Source organism: Phyllostomus discolor, chromosome X, assembly GCF_004126475.2.
Source record: "Phyllostomus discolor isolate MPI-MPIP mPhyDis1 chromosome X, mPhyDis1.pri.v3, whole genome shotgun sequence".
Lineage (NCBI taxonomy): Eukaryota > Metazoa > Chordata > Mammalia > Chiroptera > Phyllostomidae > Phyllostomus > Phyllostomus discolor.
Genome location: NC_050198.1, coordinates 15,628,145 through 15,650,211, shown reverse-complemented (window position 1 = coordinate 15,650,211; position 22,067 = coordinate 15,628,145). Strand labels below are relative to the sequence as shown.

Genomic DNA, 22,067 nt, shown 5'->3' with positions numbered 1-22,067 from the left:
GGACGTGGGCATTAGGAACAATCTGTCAGTGAGCAGAGGGGAGGGAGGGAGGGAGATCAGGCAAGAGAAAGGGGAGCCTCTAGCCAAGGTACATGTAGAAAGGATCCACGGTAATGGACAACAGGCTGGGAATTGGCTGAGGGGGTAGGGGAGTGGGCGGGACAGAGGAGAGCAACAGTAGGGATATGGGGACAACTGTAATTCTACAACAATGAGAAAAAGCTTTAAATTTAAAAAAAGAAAATATATTGGCTAGTAAGGAAATTCCAAAAGAACTGGTAAGCGTAGCTTGTCATTCCAGGTGTAAGCCTTTCAATTCTGAGACCCTTTATCTGAGGGCCTGGCCCCTTCCCACCATGATCACAGCCTCATCTAGCCCACCCTGCTGTGACCTTCACATTACCACCCACTGCATGAATTTCACTTTCTTAATGTTTAACTGCAGTGCTGAATGGCTGCTCTACTAGACCAGAAATCAGGAACCTCAGGCCCCATTTCTGACCCTTTAATTTTACTGGTCTTTAAGACGTCATGGAGAATTTGACCACCTACTTTACATGAAAACTGTTCTTAGACTTTAAAATCCTATGGGCAGCGAAGGCAGGGTCAATTTCTCATAGTATCCCCAATAGTATGGTGCCTTCCAAAGAGCAGATGCGGAATTAATGTTTAGGTTTGTGAAGAGCAAGTGTACAAGAAGTCAATTGTACTATGACATAATTTCTCTAGTATCTTTCAGTTAGCTGAGCTAATCCACTTGCGTGTACCTCAAAGTTACAAAGAACCTAAAAGGAAGAAAACAAAGGAAGAATTGAAAACGTTTTACATTTTTTTCCCATTCTCCTGATAACGCAGGCTTACAGTGTGGTAACAACCCCTCATCGTCTTTTTTTTTTTTTAATTCCTTTTTTCAATATTGTAGTATCTGGGTTTAAATCACAGAAAATGATGCAATGATTTTCAATTTTTACACAATACCAGAATTCCTATTTTTTCAACTGGCTAGTCTCCAATAAGTGTGTGAGCAGGTTACTCATAATCTTTGGTACTGGAGCTAAATAGCCACTAATTTAAAGGAAGAACATTTACTATAGAAAAAAACAAAAGATCAATCTCCAATGTCCCCATACTGTAGAAGGGCAGAGTATGCCCTGTGTTTGCAGGAGCCCAGTGTTGGCTTCTCAGTAGTTAGAAGACTGGCTGCTTTCTTCAACCACAAAGTGAAGACTCTGTCTCAGACCTCACTAGGGATGGGAGGAGTTGCAGGACATGCCTTGGACAGCAAACTGGCCATAGCTGCAGTAGGGGAACCCCGGCTGAAGCTCTGACTCAGTGTGGATATACCACATGTTTTTCAATCAATCCATACATGAACATGTATATGTTTTTATCTGCTTGAGTGTAAGCCTTAAGGGTAAGTTTTCGAAAGTGGAGTAGTGTGTCACCAGCAAATCAACGTTTACTTTTGTTGCATATTTTCAAGTATAAGTTAACATTTTGAGAATATTTGCAACAATGATCTTAAGTAATGTGGGAAATAAGTAATATTCTTACATAATATAATAATAAATTAAGTAATTCTGAGCTACTTTCAATTAGCTTATATTATGATGTTATACTTGTTTTATTTAAAATTTTGGATGTTTTGGCTCTGGTTGGTGTGGCTCCATGGATTGAGTGCTGGCCTGTGAACCAAAGGGTCCCAGGTTTGATTCCCAATCAGGGCACATGCCTGGGTTGCAGGCCAGTCCCCAGTGAGGTGTGCATGAGAGCCAACCACACATAGATGTCTCCTTACTCTCTCCCTCCCTTCCATTCCCTCAAAATTAAATAAATAAAATATTTAAAAAATGTTTTGTAGTTTTGATTTACTTCACATGTTCTGGATAATTTGTATGAAGAAATGAGGACATTTCCAGTAGTAGTAACAGTATAATGTAACCAGTGCTCTAGGTACTCATTTCCCAGCCTCAGCAATATCAACACACGGCCAGTCTGGTCTCATCCATGTCACCCTCAGCCCTAAAACTATTGTGAGGCAAACAAAACAACAATATTTATCCTTTTCTGTACCTTTAAAGGTTGAAGCTCTTAATTACAAACATAACCAAAATACCTCAAGGACACAGGCAGTCTGAATTCCAAGATGACCTCCTGGATTCCTGACTGCTGGTGTACAAACATCTTCTTCCAGTTAATTCATCCAACACTTATCTAGGTGCTGCTATGAGAGATTTGGCAGATGGAATGGAGGTCTGAAATCTGATATTCTTAAAATAGGCAGATTATCCTCTGGAGCCAGACCGAGTGAGGTGAATCCTTAAATTGGATGGGGCTTTTTTGAGGGAGAGAAATCCAAAGGATGAGAGGGAGGTTCTTCTGGCCAGGTTTGAAGATGGAAGTAGCTGCACAGCATAGCAAAGACCTAAGAGAGACCTGAGAATGACCTCTAGCCCATAGCATGCTCACAAATGGGAACCTTAGTGCTTGAATTCCTGGTAGCTGGATTGTTCCCACCAAAACGTGTGGCATTGGAAGGAGCTCCTGAGCTCCACATGAGAACAAAGCCACCAGCAAGAATGATTGCAGAGTTGTAAGACTTCTGAAGCAGGGATCCCAGTGACTCCACACCCAGCCTCTGTCCTATGGAACTGTGAGGTACTAAATGTCTGTAGGGAGAATGTGTTAAATACTGGCAATTTGTCAAAAGTAAAGTATTATAATATGTACACTGAAAAAATAATGTATAGATTCTTTGTTCTTCTTTTTAAAAAATATTTTATATATTTATACAGACAGAAAGGGGCAGAGAAAGAGAGGGAGAGAAACATCCATGTGTGGTTGCCTCTTCAGCACCCCAACCGGGGCCCTGGCCTGTGACCCAGGCATGTGCCCTGACTGGGAATAAAAACTACGGCCCTTTGTTTCATGGTCTGAAGCTCATTCCCCTGAGCCACACCAGCCACAGCTTCTTATTTCCTTTCATGTAATTAGATCATTTAGATATACCCTCTTGTCTATGTTCTCACATCTAATACAGTATTGTTAACTGTTAGTTTTCGTCCTGTACATTGCATATCCAGGAGCTATTTATTGTATAACAGAAAGTTTGTATCTTTGGCCACCTTCAGGAATTTCACCCACCACCCACCCCCCTGGGCAAACATCAATCTCTTCAATCTGGGAGTTAACTTATCAGTGTGTGTTTTAAAGATTCTACCTATAAGCGATACTACACAGTATTTGTCTGTCTTTCCAAAGTTTTAATGAAAGAGCACCATCTGAAAAGCTCACCCTCTTTCACCAAGCACGTGCAGTCACCAATACCAGGAATTCATCCCCTTTTATGACTGATTGATATATCTTCTTCCCTGAGTGGGTGAGTGTGTGTATCACACTGCCTTTACACATTCATTCATTAATGCTTACTGAGGTTGTTTCCATGTCGTGGCAACTGTGAGTACTGTTTCAATGAACATGGGGATACTTCTATCCCTTCACATTAAGGATTCCATTTACCTAAGTACCCAATAATCAAATGGCTGCAGAACACGGAGGTTCAATTTTTAACTTTTGGAGGCATCTTTTACTGTCTTCCATAGTGGCTGAATCAGTTTACTTTCCCCTAAACTCATTCATTTTTAATAATCTGAGGATATCCAGGTATGTAACTTCTAAAGTTAAAAGGAATACTGAGTGGAGTGAGGTAAACCGATAACTGACCAACTTTTACATTTTCTACCACTCTATATTCTCATGAGATCTATTTTTTAGTTTTTCCCACATTACCAAACATAGCCCAAATGGAATTCCATGCTGTCATCTTCAAGATCACAAAAGTGATTTAAGGACTCTCAAGGTGAATTTGAAAAACCAAAACTCTCACTCTGACACACAACAGGTCTGAGATCCTTGTCACTCATAGGCTTCCTTTCTGACCCTAGACTTTCTGTTGCTAGAACACCACGTGAAAATTACCTCAAAATAGGAGTCATGGAGGTGTCTGTGCACATCAGGGACACTGGGCAACAGGCATTTCTGACCACAATGTGAAGACTCCACCTCAGACCTCACTCAGGGTGACAGAAGCGACTGGGTATGGCCCTGGGTCACCCCTTATCCTCCCAATGGCACTAAATTCTGCTTAGCGACAAAGGCTAGGTAGTACACTACCTGGAGCTCCACTTTACTTTTCACTTGTTCCTTAAGAAGTAGAGAGAATCTCATCCTCTTCAGTAATGACAGCTTCTACAATCAAACCACAGGGGCAGAGGCAGGGTCTCCTTTGCCTAAACACTCCCAGTGCCGGCACGAAGACTTCCAAAGAGCTGATGCTCCATTAATGCGTGTGTCAAATAAAAGCCATGAACCAAGAGGTCTGATTCACTATCATTTATATTATCAAACATATTTGAAAACAGAAGCAAATCCAGGTACACAGCTTTACACTTACACAACAAAAGAGTAAATATAGTAAAGAAAATGAGCAGTGACCAGTTTTATATATGTACCACATCTTCTTTACCCATTCATGTACAGATGGGACATGCAGTTTATGTCCCTGCCTTGGCTGTAACAGACCAGCTGGGTACAGCACAGCTAATACAGTAAATAATATTGTAATTAGTACATATGGTTCAGATGGGCTGTAGACCCATGGGTGTGAATGCCTTGTAAGTTATATAAATGTGTAATCACTATGTTGTACACTTGAATCTAAAAGAATATTCTGTATCTACTGTATTCGAATACAAGGTTATAGCAAGCAGCCAACTTTTAGTTTATCTACCCTTCTATATATCCATCTACTGTTGCCTCTTATGTTAGTGTAAACTCCCTTCACATTGCTAAAGATATCCCTACCCTAAAGCCATGTTACCTTCTTCTGGATCACAAAAATGATTAAAGGATTCACAATTTGTATTTGAAAAACAAAAACGCGTACTGCTAACCTGCTACATGACAATAAATGAGTGATCCCTGTCATTCTTAAACTTACATTCTGAATCTAAAGAAATGTTCTGCTTAAAAACACACCATTTGAAAATGCGCAATACCACCCCCCGCCCCCCAGAGGTGGCTAACAAGATATTCTGCACATTAGGAAGCTGCTTAACAGGCCTTTCCAACCAAAGAGGGAACACTGCATCTCCATGTCACTCAGGCTGCGGGTAGTGGCTGGATGCAGGTCTGGGGTCACTGCCGGCCTTGGAAGGACTGCTAGCCTTGAGTGCAGCTCGGGCTCGCTCTTCCTCATCTTTCAAAGCTTCTGCATAATAGGCTGGGAAGGAAGTGGGGACTCTATCATTCATCTTGGCCACGAACTCCAGGATTTTCATCTTGCTGGTCTCAGCATGCGCTCTCGGACCCCACAGGAACTCATAGCATGGAGGATCGCTGTTGGGCACCTGCTGGTACACCAGGTATTCTTCCTGCACCAAATCTTGGGTGATAAGCTTCCTGGTGTCTCCAAAAATGAAGTGAGACTTTCCATCATAGATGCCCATCATATTCAGGAATTCCCAGATCTCCTTCTCAGAGGTGCGGTTGCCATTCAAGAAGATCACACTCAGGACAGGCATCAGAATCCCTTTGATAGGAAAAGTCCAGGCTCTGCTCACACTCTCATCACTGGTGGCATCTTCATTTTGCACGAGGGTGTACAAGTTACCATTGGGCTTGACTTCTTTCAGTTCTAGACCATACACCAGATCCATGTGGTCTGAGGCCATCTTCAGAATCTCAGAAAAGTCCTTCCTGTACCATTTGTGGACTATCTTCAGCATGTCTGTCTTTCTAATGGGCTCCTTCATTTGATACTGATTCAGAAGATAGTCTACCAAGTGACTGGCCTTCTGGGTCAGGATATCTAGGGCAAAGCTTTCCGGGGAAGGTGAGGCCTGGGAGGAACTTTTACTCTTGCAAACACGGCCTTTGGCTTTTCCAGCAGATCTTTTGCATGAAACACCTGCAGTGGCACTGGTGGTGGCTGGGGCACTCGAAGGTGTCTGGAGAGGACCAGCACCAGTGGCATTTGAGGGAGCACCTGCCAGAACTGAAGAGGAGGAGCAAGCAGCCTCTGCATCTTCTCCTGTAGCGGCCTCGGCACTCTTAAGACTTTGTGCCTCAGCTCTGTTTTGGCGACGTTTCTCCCGAGCGCGGAGCTTACTCTTGTGACCACGAGGCATGAGGGGTGATTTTCAGGAAAGCCAACAAGAGTGTGGGCCAACAAAAAGGTGATCTGGGCACCTGGTGGATGGAGAAAGAGAGGATGGGAGCACCTTCGGCAGGCTCATTCCCCTCTGCTACTCTGACATTGACACCTCAACACTCCCTGGGACCCACAAACGGAGCCTCAGTCTACCTGCCTGTCAGAGGACACCCGGTGCCCAGAGTTTGGTTGGCTCCTTTGTCTCCTGAATTCGTGAGTATCATCAGTTGTCAGTCAAGCTGCTCAGTTTGCCTCCTTGTGAGGACTGGCACCTCTGCCTTCTCTTTCAATGGTGGCTAGACTTACTAAGGATCTTAACTCCCTTAGGTCTGATACGAAGAAATGCAGGGAAACTCAACCTGACTGCCCATCTCTGAGCTATCCTGGGCTGATAGCTAAAGATAGGGATGGAGGCTTTGATGTCCTCTATTTGGGGGGTTGGTTGCTTGGTTGCTTGAGCCCTCTGCATATTCCTCAAGTGGACTCCTGGAGGAGAACTGCTCATAGGAAACTGCAACCTCCCTGAGACGCAACAAGAGGATATGAAGTGGACCTTATGTAACCAAAGCACATCGCCCAGGAGTGGGTGGGGGCTGTTGTGTGCTAGCGAATTTCCCATGGTAGCTGTTCCAAACAGAATCACAATTCAAATTCTAAATTTGTCTCCTCCTTAGGTTGCAATTTCCCTTTGATAATATGGGACCACCCCTCTCACTACCCCTTTTCCCTTTAGTGAAGACAGATGGGCACTCCAGACTGAAATCTATGCTAGAGAGCCGCCAGCACGGAAAATGCAAAGGACACTGTGTGGGCCCCATTGATACGGTGCAGCACATCGCCAAAGTCCACAATGGTCTTTCTGAGATACCCGGCATAATGTGAAGTCCTGCCACTCATGCCGGGAGATCGCTATTTTGACCTAATCTGTCTCCTCCCAGCGATGCTCTGGGAAGAAGGGAGTGCAACTCAACATGGCGATATGCCCCATCTTCAAGGTCTGAGAACAGCCCCGGAGACTTCAGGTGGACCCCTACTTCCTGGGCGGGCTCCCCGCTCCTCATCAGTTCCACAACCCTAAATCCCACCTGGGACTCGCCCCCCTTTTCTCATTTGGACTTTGTCCAATAAACCAAGGCCCTCACCCCCCTGAGACCACCGCCAGAGGAAATGAGGGCCCAGCTCAGCCTGCGAGCTCTCCCCGGGCTTCCTTTCTTGAGTTTGGTTGCTGGTGGGTGCAGCCCTGGTCTCCCTTAGCTACCCTAGAGAGAAAGTTACTTTGCTTATTGTCTGTTTCCTACGTCTGGAGGCTGCTGGAGGTGAGGGCCAGGTTGCGGCTCTGTGTGGCCCACTTTTCTGGGCAGAGGTGGACTCTTAAGCACTCAGGCCCTCATCTTGAAAGCAGTTCACTGCTGCATGTCGCCCTTCTGCAGAATCAGACTATACCCTCAGGGCAGGGACGGCCTTCTCACTAACACATTCGAGGCCGAATTCAGCCCCACGGCTGTCCTCGGGCCTCTCGGAGCTTGACCCCAGGGCAGGGATGGGGGGTGAGCTCACCTTCGCTCTGGGAGAGCTGGGATTTCCGAAGGTCCCACTGTAGGTGGTCACCAGGACGGGAGGCAAAGTCTGCGAATCTGGCCTGAGCCGGAAAGGCGCCAGCAGAGTGCACCAGGAAAGGCCCTTGCCCCAGGCGGAAGTGGGTGGGTCCTAACTGGCGCGGGCTGTCCCGGGTGCCTGATAACTGAGAGTCCCAGGTAAATATGGTGGACCCCACTGCTTAGGAGTGGGTGGGCCCTAAGTCCTCACTCAGTGTCTGTGTTTTTGTGTGGTCAGAGTCTCGGCTTGTCCCTCTAGTGACATGGGTGGTCCCGGCTGCACACCAAGTGCTCACTTTTCTGAGTTCCATGTGGCAGTTTGGTGGACAGCTTCTGATGTGGGCCCTGGGCCTTGCGGGCCAGACCAAGGGTGGGCACACAGCCAGGCTCTGGGGTTGCCAGGGTGATCCTCCCTTTTAGCACAGAGTGTACTTGCCTCGCCTCTGTTCAAGATTCTTGTCTCTGGAACACTGGGCTTGGATCCTGTTAAGCAAGGCTCTTCCCTCCCTGAGACCACCTCCGTGGAAAGCGTGGACACTCAGTGGTAGCCCTTCTGGGTTCCCCAAGGCTATGGAAAGTCCTTGTTTTTATGTGACTCCCCTGTGTTTTTTTTTTTATTTTTTGGTGCAGCCCCTCATCATACTCAGGATACTCATATAGACGGATTCCTGTTAGAGACCCAGTCATTCCTTCTTCCAGATGAAAATTGTCTGCATTACACCAAGGTGCAGACCTCCTTGAGGCTGTCCGGCCTGATATCTCTGCCAGGGGCTTCCCAGGAATGATAGCACAAGAGACTTTGTGAGACCTCCTTTTCATGCTCTGGGTTCTACCCTTAGTTCACTTTGGGGTCCTCACTTTGACACATGAACAGTCCTGTAACTTTGGCCTTTGCTTTATTGACTCTGCTCATGTTACATTAATATCCCACTTTTCTGGGAATTCCATGTTGGAAATCAAGGTCATCCTCATACGATCATTGTCGTCGGAGGCCTCCAAGGTGAGACAATGAGGGTTCGACTCTAGGACTTAGTATTCTGGCTGATTGCCTCTACTCTTCCCAGGCAGGATCCTCACTATATCTGTCAGAGCCTTGGACTCCTACGAAACCGAGATACCCTCCTTATAATTTTGTTTAATACACTTAATTTGGTGTGATTGCTTTCTCATTCCTCAGTCATGGGAGTCCTCATCTTGGCACCTGTCTTCTGATTAATGGCTTCCTGGGTGGTGACACCTCCCTCCCAGTACTTGTATATTCTACTTCCTGCAAAGGTGCAGAAAATGGGTTCCCTCCATGAGTGATGTAACATTAGGAAACTGCAGCTCGTATCAGAGCCCATGTGCTGTGCTGTCCGAGAAAAGAAAGCTGATACATTCTTCCTTTTCATGAGCCTGGCTTAGGGAGCATAGAAGGATGGAGCCTGATGTGTGATCCCTGACTGATGTTTTGACACTATCTGATATTGCATATGTAGCTGATCATACTGGCACTAAGTACCATGTCTGCTTTATTCATATCTCTTGTTTATGTGGATATTCTAACTGCTCTTGTTATGTAGTCCATCCAGTGTTTTGGTCACAAGGTCTTCTGTTTTATCACTTGAGCTGTGCTTTGGGGTAGTAGACATAAGTGAATTAACTGACTTGTGGTCAGCTGGAAAGAGTGCTCTCCTGGAAGCTCTGGACAAATGCAGTCTAGGGGTTCTAGTCCCAGTGCTGTCACTTAGCTGCTGTGTATGGGCCTCAGATTCTGCATTTGTCATGGTATTTTTTAAAAAGATTTTATTTATTTGTTTTTAGAGAGGGAAGGGTGGGAGATAGACAGAGAGAGAGAAAGAGAAACTCAATGTGTGGTTGGTGCGGGTCATGACCTGCAACCCAGGCATGTACCGTGACTGGGATTCGAACCTGCGACACTTTAGTTCATAGCCTGCGCTCAATCCACTGAGCTACGCCAGCCAGGGCGTCATAGTCTTTTTTTAAAAGCCCTCTCTGGTTGGGTTCATGGATTGTGTTCATTGTGTGTGAAAATGTGCATAGTGCCTGGAATTCATTGAGATTTTGCACAATATTTGTTATGTCTATGATTATGATTATTTCCACCCCAGAAAATACCGCTCACCTTAAAGGAATAAAAAGTATTCAGTAGATATCAGCAAATATGTGGCACTCTAGTACAACACACTGCAAAGGGTGCCAACCTGATGGCTCCTGAGTTTCCATCACACACCATCTCCCTTACTTCACAGATCCTCCCTGGTGTTGAAGTGCATACTTGTCTGTGCACTGTGGTCACATACAGAGGAATAGGAGCACAGGATGCATCCTTTCCCTGTCCCATGTGGAGATTCTCTCTGGTCTACTCATGATTCTGAAACAAACAAACAAACAAACAAGCAAAATAGAAGCAGAGACCTGGAGATAAGGAATAAACTGTCAGTGAGCAGAGGGGAGGGAGGGAGGGAGACCAGGCGAGAGAAAGGGGAGCCTCTAGCCAAGGTACATGTAGAAAGGATCCACGGTAATGGTCAACAGGCTGGGGACTGGCTGAGGGGGTAGGGGAGTGGGCGGGACAGAGGAGAGCAACAGTAGGGATATGGGGACAACTGTAATTCTACAGCAATAAGAAAAAGTTTTTTGTTTTTTTTTAAGATTTTTATTTATTTTTTTTTAGGGAGGGAAGGGAGGGAGATAGAGAGAGAGAGAAACATCAATGTGTGGTTGCTGGGGGTTATGGCCTGCAACCCAGGAATGTACCCTGGCTGGGAATTTAACCTGGGACACTTTGGTTCCCAGCCCGGGCTCAATCCACTGAGCTACACCAGCCAGGGACAGAAAAAGTTTTAAAAATTAAAAAAAGAAAATAGAAGATATTGGCTAGTAAGAAAATTCCAAAATAATTGGTAAGGGTAACTTGTCATTCCAGGTCTAAGCTGTTCAACTCTGAGACCCACTATCTGTGGGTCTGGCCCCTTCCCACCATCATCACAGCCTTATCTAGCCCACCCTGCTGTGACCTTCACATTACCACCCACTGCATCAATTTCACTTTCCTACTATTTATCTGCAGTCCTGAATGTCTTCTCTACAAGACGTGCAATCAGGAACCTCAGGTCCCATTTCTTCCCCTTAATTTTACTGGTTCTCTAGACGTCATGGAGAACTTTTCCATCTAATATGAAAACTGCTCTTAAACTTTAAAATCCTATGGGCAGTGAAGGCAGGGTCCATTTCTCCTAGCATCCCCTATATTATGGTGCCTTCCAAAGAGCATTTGCTGAATTAATATTTGGATTTGTAAAGAGCAAGTGTACAAGAAGTCAATTGTACTATGATTTAATTTCTCTAATATCTTTCAGTTAGCTGAGCTAATCCATATCCATATTCTTCAATTTATAAAGAACTTAAAGGAAGGAGAGTAAGGAAGAATGGAAAACGTTTTACATTTTTTTTTTCCACACGAATGGTGACACAGTCTTTACTGTGTGGTAACAACCCCTCTCCATTTGAAAAAAAATCCATATTCCAATATTATAGTATCTTGGTCCAAATCACAGGAATGATCCAAAGATTTTCAATTTTTACACAATCCCAGAATTATATTTCAACTTACAAGTCTGTAATAAATGTGTGATCCACATCACTCATAATCTTCGGTACTGGAGGTAAATAGCCACTAATTTAAAGGAAGAACATTTACTATAGAAAAAACAAAAGATCAATCTCCAATGTCCCCATACTGTAGAAGGACAGAGTATGTCCTGTGTTTGCAGGAGCCCAGTGTTGGCTCCTCAGTAGTTAGAAGACTGGCTGCTTTCTTCAACCACAAAGTGAAGACTCTGTCTCAGACCTCACTAGGGATGGGAGGAGTTGCGGGACATGCCTTGGACAGCAAACTGGCCATGGCTGCAGTAGGGGAACCCGGGCTGAAGCTCTGACTCAGTGTGGATATACCACATGTTTTTCAATCAATCCATACATGAACATGTATATGTTTTTATCTGCTTGAGTGTAATCCTTAAGGGGAAGCTTTCCCCTTACCCAGGGTCAGTGGAATAGTGTGTCACCAATAAATGAATATTTACTTTTGTTGCATATTATCAGGTTTAAGTTAACATTTTGAGAATGTTTGCAACAATGTTCTTAAGTAATGTGGGAAATAAGTAATATTCTTCAGTAATACAATAATAAATTAAGTGATTTGGAGCTGCTTTTAACATGTCTATGTTATGTTATACTTGTTTTATTAGAAATTTTGGACGTGTTGGCCCTGGCTCGTGTTGCTCAGTGGATGGAGTGACAGCCTGTGAACTGAAGGGTTGCAGGTTTTATTCCCAGTCTAGGGCACATACTTGGGTTTCAAGGCCAGTCCCCAGTGGAGGCTGCATGAGAGGCGACCAATCCTCAGGAGGGAGATTCTCTCCCTCCATTCACTTCTCTCTAAAAATAAATAAAGTCTTTAAAAATTTTTTGGAAGTTTTGTTTTACTTCACATGTATGCTCTGGATAATTTGTATGAAGAAATGAGGACATTTGCAGCAGTGAGCGTATAATGTAATCGGTGCTCCAGGTACTCACTTCCCAGCTTCAGCAATATCAACACACAGCTAATCTTGTCACATCTATGTCACCCTCAGCCCTCAAACTATTGTGAGGCAGACAAAATAACAATATTTATCCTTTTCTGTACCTTTAAAGATTGAAGCTCTTAATTACAAACATAACCAAAATACGCAAGGACACAGGCAGTCTGAATTCCAAGATGACCTCCTGGATTCCTGATTCCTGGTGTACAAACACCTTCTTCCAGTTAATCCATCCAACACTAATCTAGGTGCTGCTATGAGGGATTTAGGTGACATAATGGAGTTTCCAAATCTGCTATTCTTAAAGTAGGGAGATTATCCTCCATGAGCCACACCTAATGAATGAGGTGAATCCTTGAATCAGATGGAGCTTTTCTTGGGGAGAGAAATCCAAAGGATGAGAGGGAGGTTCTCCTGGCCAGCTTTGAAGATGGAAGGAGCTGCACAGCATAGCAAAGACCTAAGAGAGACCTGAGAATGATCTCTAGCCCATAGCATGCTCACAAATGGGAACCTTAGTGCTTCAATTGCTGGTAACTGAATTCTGCTCCCACCAAAATGTGTGGATTGGAAGGAGCTCCTGAGCTCCACATGAGAACAAAGCCACCAGGAACAATGATTGCAGAGTTGTAAGATTTTTGAACTAGGGATCCCAGTGACTCCACACCCAACTTCTGTCCTATGGAACTGTGAGGTACTAAATGTTTGTAGGTAGAATGTACAAAACACTGGCATTTTGTCAAAAGTAAAGTATTTTAACATATGTACTGAAGAAATTCCACCTGCAGATTCTTTCTTCTTCTTTTTAAAAAATGATTTTATTTATTTATACACACAGAAGGAACATAGAAAGAGAGGGAGAGAGACATCACCATGTGGTTGTTTCCCTTGTACCCCAAACTTCCTGGCATGCAAACCAGGCATGTGTCATTTCTGGGCATGAAACCAGTGACCCTATTTTTCCTGGTCTGATGCTCATTCCACTTCAGCCACACTAGCCAGAGCTTTTTATTTTCTATCACATAATTAGAACATTTAAGGTATAATGTCTTGGTTATATTTTCATATCTAATATAGTATTAACTGTTAGTTTTCATCCTGTGTGTTGCATCTGCAGGGGCTACTTATTATATAATGGAAAATTTGTATCATTTGACCACCCACCAATTTCACCTACCTTCCACTCCCCACCTTGGCAAGCACCAATCTCTTCAATTTGTGAGTTAATTTATCAGTATATGTGTTTTAAAGATTTCACATGTAAGTGACACTACATAGTATTTGTCTGTCTTTTGAAAAGTTTCTAATGAAAGACCACCATTTGAACATTACCCCTTCTTTGACCAAGCACGTGCTCTTACCAATACCAAGAATTCTTCCTTTTTTATGGATGAGTGATGTATCTTTTTCCCTGAGTGGGTGAGTGTTTGTGTATCACACTGCCTTTACACATTCATTCATTAATGGTTGCTGAGGTTGCTTCCATGTTGTGGCTACTGTGAATACTGTTTCAATGAACATGGGTGTACTTCTATTCCTTCATGTTAGGGATTCCCTTTACCTAAGTACCCAATGGTGGAATGGCTGCAGAACATGGTAGTTCAATTTTTTACTTTTGGGGGCATCTCTGTATTCTCTTCCCTATTGGCTTTATCAATTCACATTCCCCTAAACTCATTCACTTTTGAATAATCTAAAGATATCCAGGTATTTAACTTTTAAAGTTAAGAACAGAAAGACTGAATGGATTAGGCAAATCCATAACTGACCAACTTTTACATTTCTTCTACCACTCTATGTTCTCATCAGATCTATTTGTTTGAGTTTTTTTTTAACATTAACAAACATACCCCCAATGGAATGCCATGCTGTCTTCTTCAGAACCACAAAAGTGATTTAAGGACTTTCTATGTGTATTTCAAAACACACAACTCTCACTCCTCAATCTGATATAGAGAATAATAAGTGTGCTATCCCTGTCCTTCATACACTTATCTTCTGAACCGAAATAGGCGTTATGCTGATAGAACACTACTTGGAAATTAACTCAAAATAGAAGTCGGCACAATGTCCATGCACATCAGGGATACTGGCCAACAGGCATTTCCAACCAGCGTGAAGACTCCACCTCAGGCCTCACTCAGGGTGACAGAAACAAGTGCAGGTACTCCTGATTCACCCATTGACCTGCCAATGGCATGAAATTCTGCTTAGTGACGAAATCTAAGTAATCTGCCATATCCCTCCCCCTTTTTACTTGCCTTTTTTCTTGTTCCTTGTGGAGTTGTGAGATTCTCACCCTCTTTGGTAATGATAGCTTCTCCTACAATCTATAATTGCACAGGCACGGGCAGGGTCATCTTTGCATAAACATCCCCAGTGCAACCCTGGATGGTGTGCCTCAGTGGATGGAGTGCCAGCCAGAGAACCAAAGGGTCACCGGTTTGATTCCCAGTCGGGGCACATGCCAGGTTTGTGGGCCAGATCCCCGGTTGGAAGCAATGTTAGAGGCAACCGTACATTGATGTTTCTCTCCCTCTCTTTCTTCTTCCCCTCTCCTCTCTCTAAAGATAAATAAAATCTTTAAAAGAAAACATCTCTGGTGCAAGCATGAAGACTTCCAAAGAGCTGATGTTCCATTAGTGACTACGTCAAATAAAAACCGTGAACCAAGAGGTCTGATTCATCATCATTTATATTATCAAACATTCTTGAAAAACATAAGCAAATCTAGGTGCATATCTTTACAGTTTATACAACAAATGACTAAATCCAGTGAGGAGAACAAGAAATGATCAATTTTATACATGTACCACATCTTCTTTATTCATTCGTCTGCAGATGTACATGTAGCCTGTGTCCATGTTTGGCTGTAACAGATCATGCTGGGCACAGCATAGGTAAAATAGTAAATAACATTGTAATAAGTACATATGGTTCATATGGGTAGTAAACTTATTGCAATGAGCACTTTGTAAGTCACATAAATGTCTAATTAATATGTTCCACACCTGGCACTAGTATAATATTGTATGACAACTGTAATTAAAATTTCTTTAATGTGGCCAACTTTTACTTCATCTGTCTATTCACCTATATATTCACCTATCTACTGCTCCCAACTATGTTAGTGCAAACTTCCTGCTGACCTGGAAAGAGATTCTTATGCTAAAGTCAAGTTATCCTGTTCTGTATCACAAAAGCGATAAAAGGATTGCCAATCTGTATTTCCAAAAAAGAAAAAGAAACAAAAAATAAACATCACACTACTAATCTGATAAAGAGCAGTTACTGTGAGTTCCATGGCCTTCATAAGCCTGTGTTCTGAATCTACAAGAACATTCTGTCCGAAGGAACACTACTGAAACATTCAACATAAACACCAAGATAAGTCAACAAGTTATTCTGCATATCAGGCAACTGCCTAACAGGCCTTCTCAACTAAAGAGTGAAGACCCCACCTCGAATTCACTCAGGGTGAGGGTCGTGGCTGGATGTGGCTGTAGGGTGCCCACCGGCCTTTGAAGGACTGCCAGCCCTGGGTTCAGCTTGGGCCCTGGCTTGGGCTCTCTCTTCCTCGTCTCTCAAAGCCTCTTGATAAACACATGGGAAGGCTGTGGGCTCACTATCATTGAGCTTGGCCAAAAACTCAAGGACTTTCATCTTGCTTGTCTCAGCGTGGGCTCTTGGACCCCACAGGAACTCATAGCGTGGAGGATCGCTGTTGGGCACCTGCTGGTACACCAGGTATTCTTTCTGCACCAAATCTTGAGTGATAAGCTTCCTGGGTTCCCCAAAAATGAAGTGAATTTCTCCAGCATAGACACCCATCATATTCAGGAATTTCCAGACCTCCTCCTCAGGGGCGCGGTAGCCATTCAAGAAGATCATACTCAGGAGAGGCATCAGAATCCCCTTAATGGGAAATCTCCAAACTGTGCTCAGACTCCCATCATCGGTGTCATCTTGATTGTGGACAAGAGTGTAGAAGTTACCATTGGGCTTGACCTCTTTCACTTCTAGACCATACACCAGATCCATTAGGTCAGTTGCCTTCCTGAGAACTTCAGAAAAGTCCTTCCTGTACCATTTGTGGACTATCTTCAGCATGTCTGCCTTTCTAATGGGCTCCTTCTTTTTGTACTGATTCAGTAGATACTGAACCAACTTATTTGCTTTCTGAGATAAAATATTCAGGCCAGGTTTCTTTGTAAAAGTTGAGGCCCCAGAGGAATTTTTACTTTTCCGAGCACGGCCTTTGGCTTTTCCAGCAGATCTTTCGTATGACACACCTGCAGTGGTACTGCTGGTGGCTGGGGCACCCGGAGATGCCTGGAGGGGGCCAGCACCAGTGGAGGTCGAGGGACCATCCCACAGAACAGGAGAGGAGGAGCAAGCAGCCTCTTCTTCCTCTCCTGCAGTGGCCTGAGCACTCTTAAGACTTTGGGCCTCAGCTTTGTTTTGGTGACGCCTCTCACGAGCACGGAGCTTACTCTTGTGACCACGAGGCATGATGAATGTGGGTCAGGACAGCAGACAGGAGTGTGGGCCAAGAAAGGTGACTTGGGCACCTGGTGGATGGAGAAAGAGAGGATGTGAGCACCTTCAACAGGTAGATTCCACCTTGGCTTTATTGAAGGCTGCCTCTGCAGGCCCCCTTGAGGGTGCTACTCTAAAAAGTGACAAGATTCCTGTTTTCCTGGTCAGTCTATCCACTGAGAATCCCATACAGGGACTGTAGAACCTTTAGAGAGAGGTTCATGCTGCATCCTACCAGCCCTGCCTGACTTTGCCCAAGTAACAGCAGGTGATGTCAGTGTAGCCCTCTTTGTTCCGGCATGTGGGATCCTCTCAGTTCATCTTCCATATTATCACGTCAACCATGGCCAGAGGCCGGGCACCTTCCCCTTTGCTACTCCTAGGCTGACCCCTCAACACTCACTGACACCCAGGAGAAGGAGCTGGAGGAGCTGGAGCAGAGCCTCAGTCCACCTGTGTACCACATGACACCCAGTGCCGAGAGTTTGCAGGGCTCATTTGTTTCCTGAGTTCATGTGGACCCTTAGTTGTCAGTCAAGCTCTTCACCTTGGCTCTTTGTGAGGCCTAGCACCTCCCTTCTCTTTAACTGGTGGCTGGACCTACAGACTAAGGGTCTCACCTCCCTCAGACCTGATATAAAGAAATGCAGGGGAAGGTCAACCTGATAACCCATCTCTAAGATATCCTGGGCTGATACATAAAGGTTGGGATGGACGTTTTGATGTCCCCTTTATTCAGGGATGGCTGGTTGCTTGAGACTTCTCTCATATTCTTCAACTGGGCCCATGGTAGACAACTCCTCACAGTAAGAGCCAGCTGCCCTGAGACCCAAAAAGAGGGCATGAAGTTGACCTTATGTGAGCAAAATAGGTCGCCCAAGAGTGGGGACTGCTACACGCAGGGTGAGGTCCTGTGGGAGATAGATCCAAACAGAATCCCAATTCAAGGTCTAAATTTGACGTCTGCTCGGATCATGATTTCTCTCTCTCAACCTGGGACCACTTCTCTCATTTCCCTCTTTCCCTTGAATGCTGACTCATGCGCACTCCCACACAACACTTATCCTTAAGGTCTGCTGGCAAAGAAAATGGGGAGGATTCTCCGTGGTCTCACTGGTATAGTGCAGCATATACCCAGTCATCAATGGTCTCTCGAAAAATGGCATAGCATGAAACCCTGCCACCAATGAGGGGAGGATGCCACTTTGACCTGATTGGTCCTCTCGCTGAGGTGGCCTGGGAAGAAGTGAGTGCAACTCATCACCATCACGGCAACGTGCCCAATATCCCAGGGCTGAAAACAGTGCCCGGACTTCCGGTGGACCCTGTACTTTGTGAGAAGGGTACCCCATCCCCCACACTGTCGCAACCCTGAATCCCCTTAGAGACTGGCTCTCCCTTTCTGAATTGGCCTTCCTCCTCTAAACTGAGCCCTCACCTCCCCGAGACCACCCCAGAGGAAATGAGGCCCCAGTTCAAACTGCCAACTCAGTTCAGGCCTCCTTTCTTGAGTTTGTGAGGTGGCGGGCGCAGCCCTCACCTCCCTCAGTTACCGCTAGAAGGGATGATACTTTGCTTTTTCATCTGCCTACTCTGCCTGGCGCCTCCTATGGCTGATGGCTGGGATGCTGTTCTGTGTGGCAGCTGTTTTGTGTACTAAGCTCGGCTCTTCAGCACTGAGGCCCTCATCTTGAAAGCAGTGTGGATCTACAGGTCGTCCGTTTGCGGACTCAGGGTACACCCAGAGAGCAGAGACGGCCCTCTCACTAACACATTCGAGGCCAAATTCAGCCCGATGGCTTCCTTGGGGCCTCTCAGAGCCTGGCAGCAAGGCAGGGCTGGAGGGTGGGCTCACCTTTGCTCTGGGAGTGCTGTGGTTTGTGCAGGTTCCCCCCACTGTCCTCCCCTTCACTCTAGGCTAGTCCTGGGAATCCGCCCTCAGCCCGAAAGCTGATGGCTGAGTGGGCCTGAAAAGGTCCTCGCCATCAACCGGAAGTGGGTGGGTCCTAACTGGTAGGGCTGTCCAGGGTGCCTGAGAACTGAGAGCCACGAAGTGATCCAGGGGACCTGGTTGCTTAGGGGTGCGTGGCCTTAAGTCTTCACTCAGGGTCCACACTTTTGTGTTTCTGAGCCTCGGTTCATCCCTCTAGTGAGCCGGGTGGTCCCGGCCTGAACCCAAATGCTTACTTTCCTATGTTCCAGTGTGGCAATTGGGGCAGACAGCTTCTGATGTGCACCCTGGACCTTACCGTTCTGAAGAGAAGCGGGAAATCCAGTGAGGTTTAGGTTTTGTGGGATGGTCCACTCCATTAGGACCGAGTGTCCTTTCTTTGCCTCGGTTTTGTGCAAGACTACTGTCTTTGCAGCTTTGGGCTTCTATCTTATTGGGCAAGGCCCTTCCCTCCCTGAGACCACCCACGTGGAAGGAGTGTACACCTCAGTGTTAGCGCTTCTGTGTTCCTCAATGCCTTGGGAAGTCTTGCTCTTTGTGTGGAACCCTGTGTTTCTTGGCACAGCTCCTCTTAATACTGAGGATACTCCTCATATAGATGGATTCCTATTAGAGACCCCATCATTCCTTCTGCCAGACAAAAACTGCCTCCGTTACACCAAGGCTCTCACTTACCTGGGACTTCCCATGCTCAAATGAAGCTGACATCTCTGTCAGGGGCTTCCAAGGGATGAGAGCACATGAGATTTCCTGATACCTTCTTTCATGCTGTGGGTGTTACTCCAGTCCACTTCAGGGTTCTTACTCGGGCAGATGACAAATCTCGTAACTTTGGCCTTTGCTTTCCTAACTCTTCTCATCTAACGTTAATATTCCGCTTTCCTGGAAATTCCATGTTTTAAATCAGGGCATCCTCATATGGTCATGGTCTTTGATGCCTCCAAGCACAGGCCACTGGGATGCTACTGCGGGACTTTACTGTTGTAAGTGGTTCCTTATAGTCTTCCTTACTTAACAATCTTCACCATGTTTCTCAGAGCCTTGAACTCTTTCTACTGAATGAAGATATCCTCTTTAGATTTTTTTTTTATGCTTATATTTTGTGGTCATTTTTCCTCATCTCTCAGTGATTGGAGTCCTCAAATTGGCTCCTGCCTCTGGATTAAATGCATCACAGGAAATGACACCTCCCTGCAAACACATGAGCATTTTCTCTCTTGCAAATCTGCCAGGAATGGACCACAATACCAGGAGTCATATAAACCGAGGAAACAGCAGCAAAAATCAGAGCCTAGGACTTGTGCTGTTCTGTCAGAGAAAAGACAGCTGATATGTGATTTCTCCTCACCAGCCATACTTAGGGAGCATAGAAAGATAGAGCCAGATGTGTGTGCATCCTGATTGACATTTTTCTTGTAGATTTCATTCATTTATTTTTATACAAAGTGGAAAGGATACAGAGAAACATCAATGTGTGAGAGAAGCATATATCGGTTGCCTGTTGGATGCTCCCAACCAGGAACCTGGCCTGTAACCTAAGCATACGCCCTGACCAAGAGTCCAACTGGTGACCTTTTCGTTTGTTAGACAATGTACAACCCATTGAGCCGCACCAGTTAGGTGCTGATTGATCTTTCAAATATATCTTATGCTACATATATGGGTGTCCATATTGTACTAAGACTGATTTTTCTCTGTCTTTTATTTAGATGTTTTATTTATTTATTTTTTGATATTCTTATTGCTCCAGTTTTGGAATCCAATCCAGTGTTTGGTCACAAGGTTCTCCTCTTTATCTCTTAAGATATACACTTTGGAGTAGACATATGTGAATTAACTGACTCATGGTCAGCTGGAAGGAGTGTTCTAGTGGAATCTCTGGACAAGTCCAGTCCAAGGGTTGTATTCCCAGCCTTGTCACTTATTAGCTGTGTGCCCACAGGTACTTTAGGAACTCTGTGAGCCCCCAGATTCTGCATTTGTGAAGGTAGTTTTTCTTAAACTCTGTCTCTTAGAGCTCCAGGATTGTGGCTAATGTATGTAAAGCACATTAAAGCACATAACACAGTGCTTAGAGTGCATTGCAATTTTGCACAATGTCTGTTATGTCCATGATTAGGATTATTTTGACCCCAGAAAATACCACTCACTTTTAAGAATTCAGATGCCCAGTAGATATCAGAGAATGTGTGGCACATTAGTACATGGAACTCCAAATCTGTCTAAATGTTGTTTACAAAGAAACTCAGAGTAAATTTCATCCCATTAAATCAGATTTTGAGTGCGAGGGTGTTTTTCCATCTGAATACAACTCAAATCTGCTAGAAATTGGTTCAGCGCCTAAGTCTTTCTTCCCACCTAGATGCCTTTTCATACAAACCTCCCCTACCTTCATTAATTTCACCGTCAGGTAAAATGTACTCCTGTCTTAGAGTTTTCCAAATGATAGCAACAATAGCAACATAACGAAAGCATTTTGAATGCAACTCTAATAGGAAGGGCACTGACTCCCCATCTCACAGCAAATATTGCCAGCCTAATGGCTGCTGATGTTCCAAACACAAATAATCACCCTTATTTCACAGAAACTTTCTGGAGATGAAGTGCATACAGCACTTAGTTTGTGCACTGTGGACATATGCACTGGGACAGGAGCATAGGATGTGTTATATCCCTGTCCCAAGTGGCAATTTTCTGTGATTTACTCATGATTTCAAAGTAACTGATAGGAGAAGGTTTCCATTCTGGGAGTAAGTGTCAAACCTCTGATACCCACTATCTGAGGGTATGACTCCTTCTCACCATTAGCTCAGCCTCATCTAGCTCAACATGTTGTAAATTACATCTCACCACATGACTTTCAGTTTCCCATTCTCTAACATGCTTGCCTTATAGCTTATACACTAGACCCTTCATTGGAAACTCCCTTCCTGCTTGTGACCCCTTGATTTTGCTGGTCCTTTCAATGCAATGGAGTAACTCACCATGTTTTTCACATGAAAGCTGCTCTTAGACTCTAAAATCCTATTGGCAGTGCAGGTAGGCTCTATTTTTCTTTGCGTTCCTGATACTAGCAAGGAGTCTTTCAAAAAGCAGATGCAAAATCAATATTTGGACATGTAGAGAGTGAGTGTACAAGAAGTCAAACTTATTATTTAAATTCCCCTGCATTCTTGAATAAG

The 22,067-nt window shown here is 44.6% G+C and overlaps 2 protein-coding genes across 2 annotated transcripts; both read right to left on the bottom strand.

Moving 5' to 3' along the window:
• Positions 1–5,156: 5,156 nt before the first annotated feature.
• On the bottom strand, positions 5,157–6,188 carry LOC114505615 (melanoma-associated antigen B2-like). Its single transcript, XM_028523433.1, has one exon. The coding sequence runs from the start codon at positions 6,186–6,188 to the stop codon at positions 5,157–5,159; it is 1,032 nt and encodes a 343-aa protein (XP_028379234.1).
• Positions 6,189–15,863: 9,675 nt separating this feature from the next.
• On the bottom strand, positions 15,864–16,907 carry LOC114505614 (melanoma-associated antigen B2-like). The gene has a single exon (XM_028523432.1). It carries the CDS (start codon positions 16,905–16,907, stop codon positions 15,864–15,866), a length of 1,044 nt encoding a protein of 347 aa, XP_028379233.1.
• Positions 16,908–22,067: the final 5,160 nt, after the last annotated feature.

Coding starts and splice junctions, on each gene's coding strand:
- LOC114505614 (XM_028523432.1), bottom strand. CDS start 16,907: ATGCCTCGTGGTCACAAGAGTAAGCTCCGTGCTCGTGAGAGGCGTCAC.
- LOC114505615 (XM_028523433.1), bottom strand. CDS start 6,188: ATGCCTCGTGGTCACAAGAGTAAGCTCCGCGCTCGGGAGAAACGTCGC.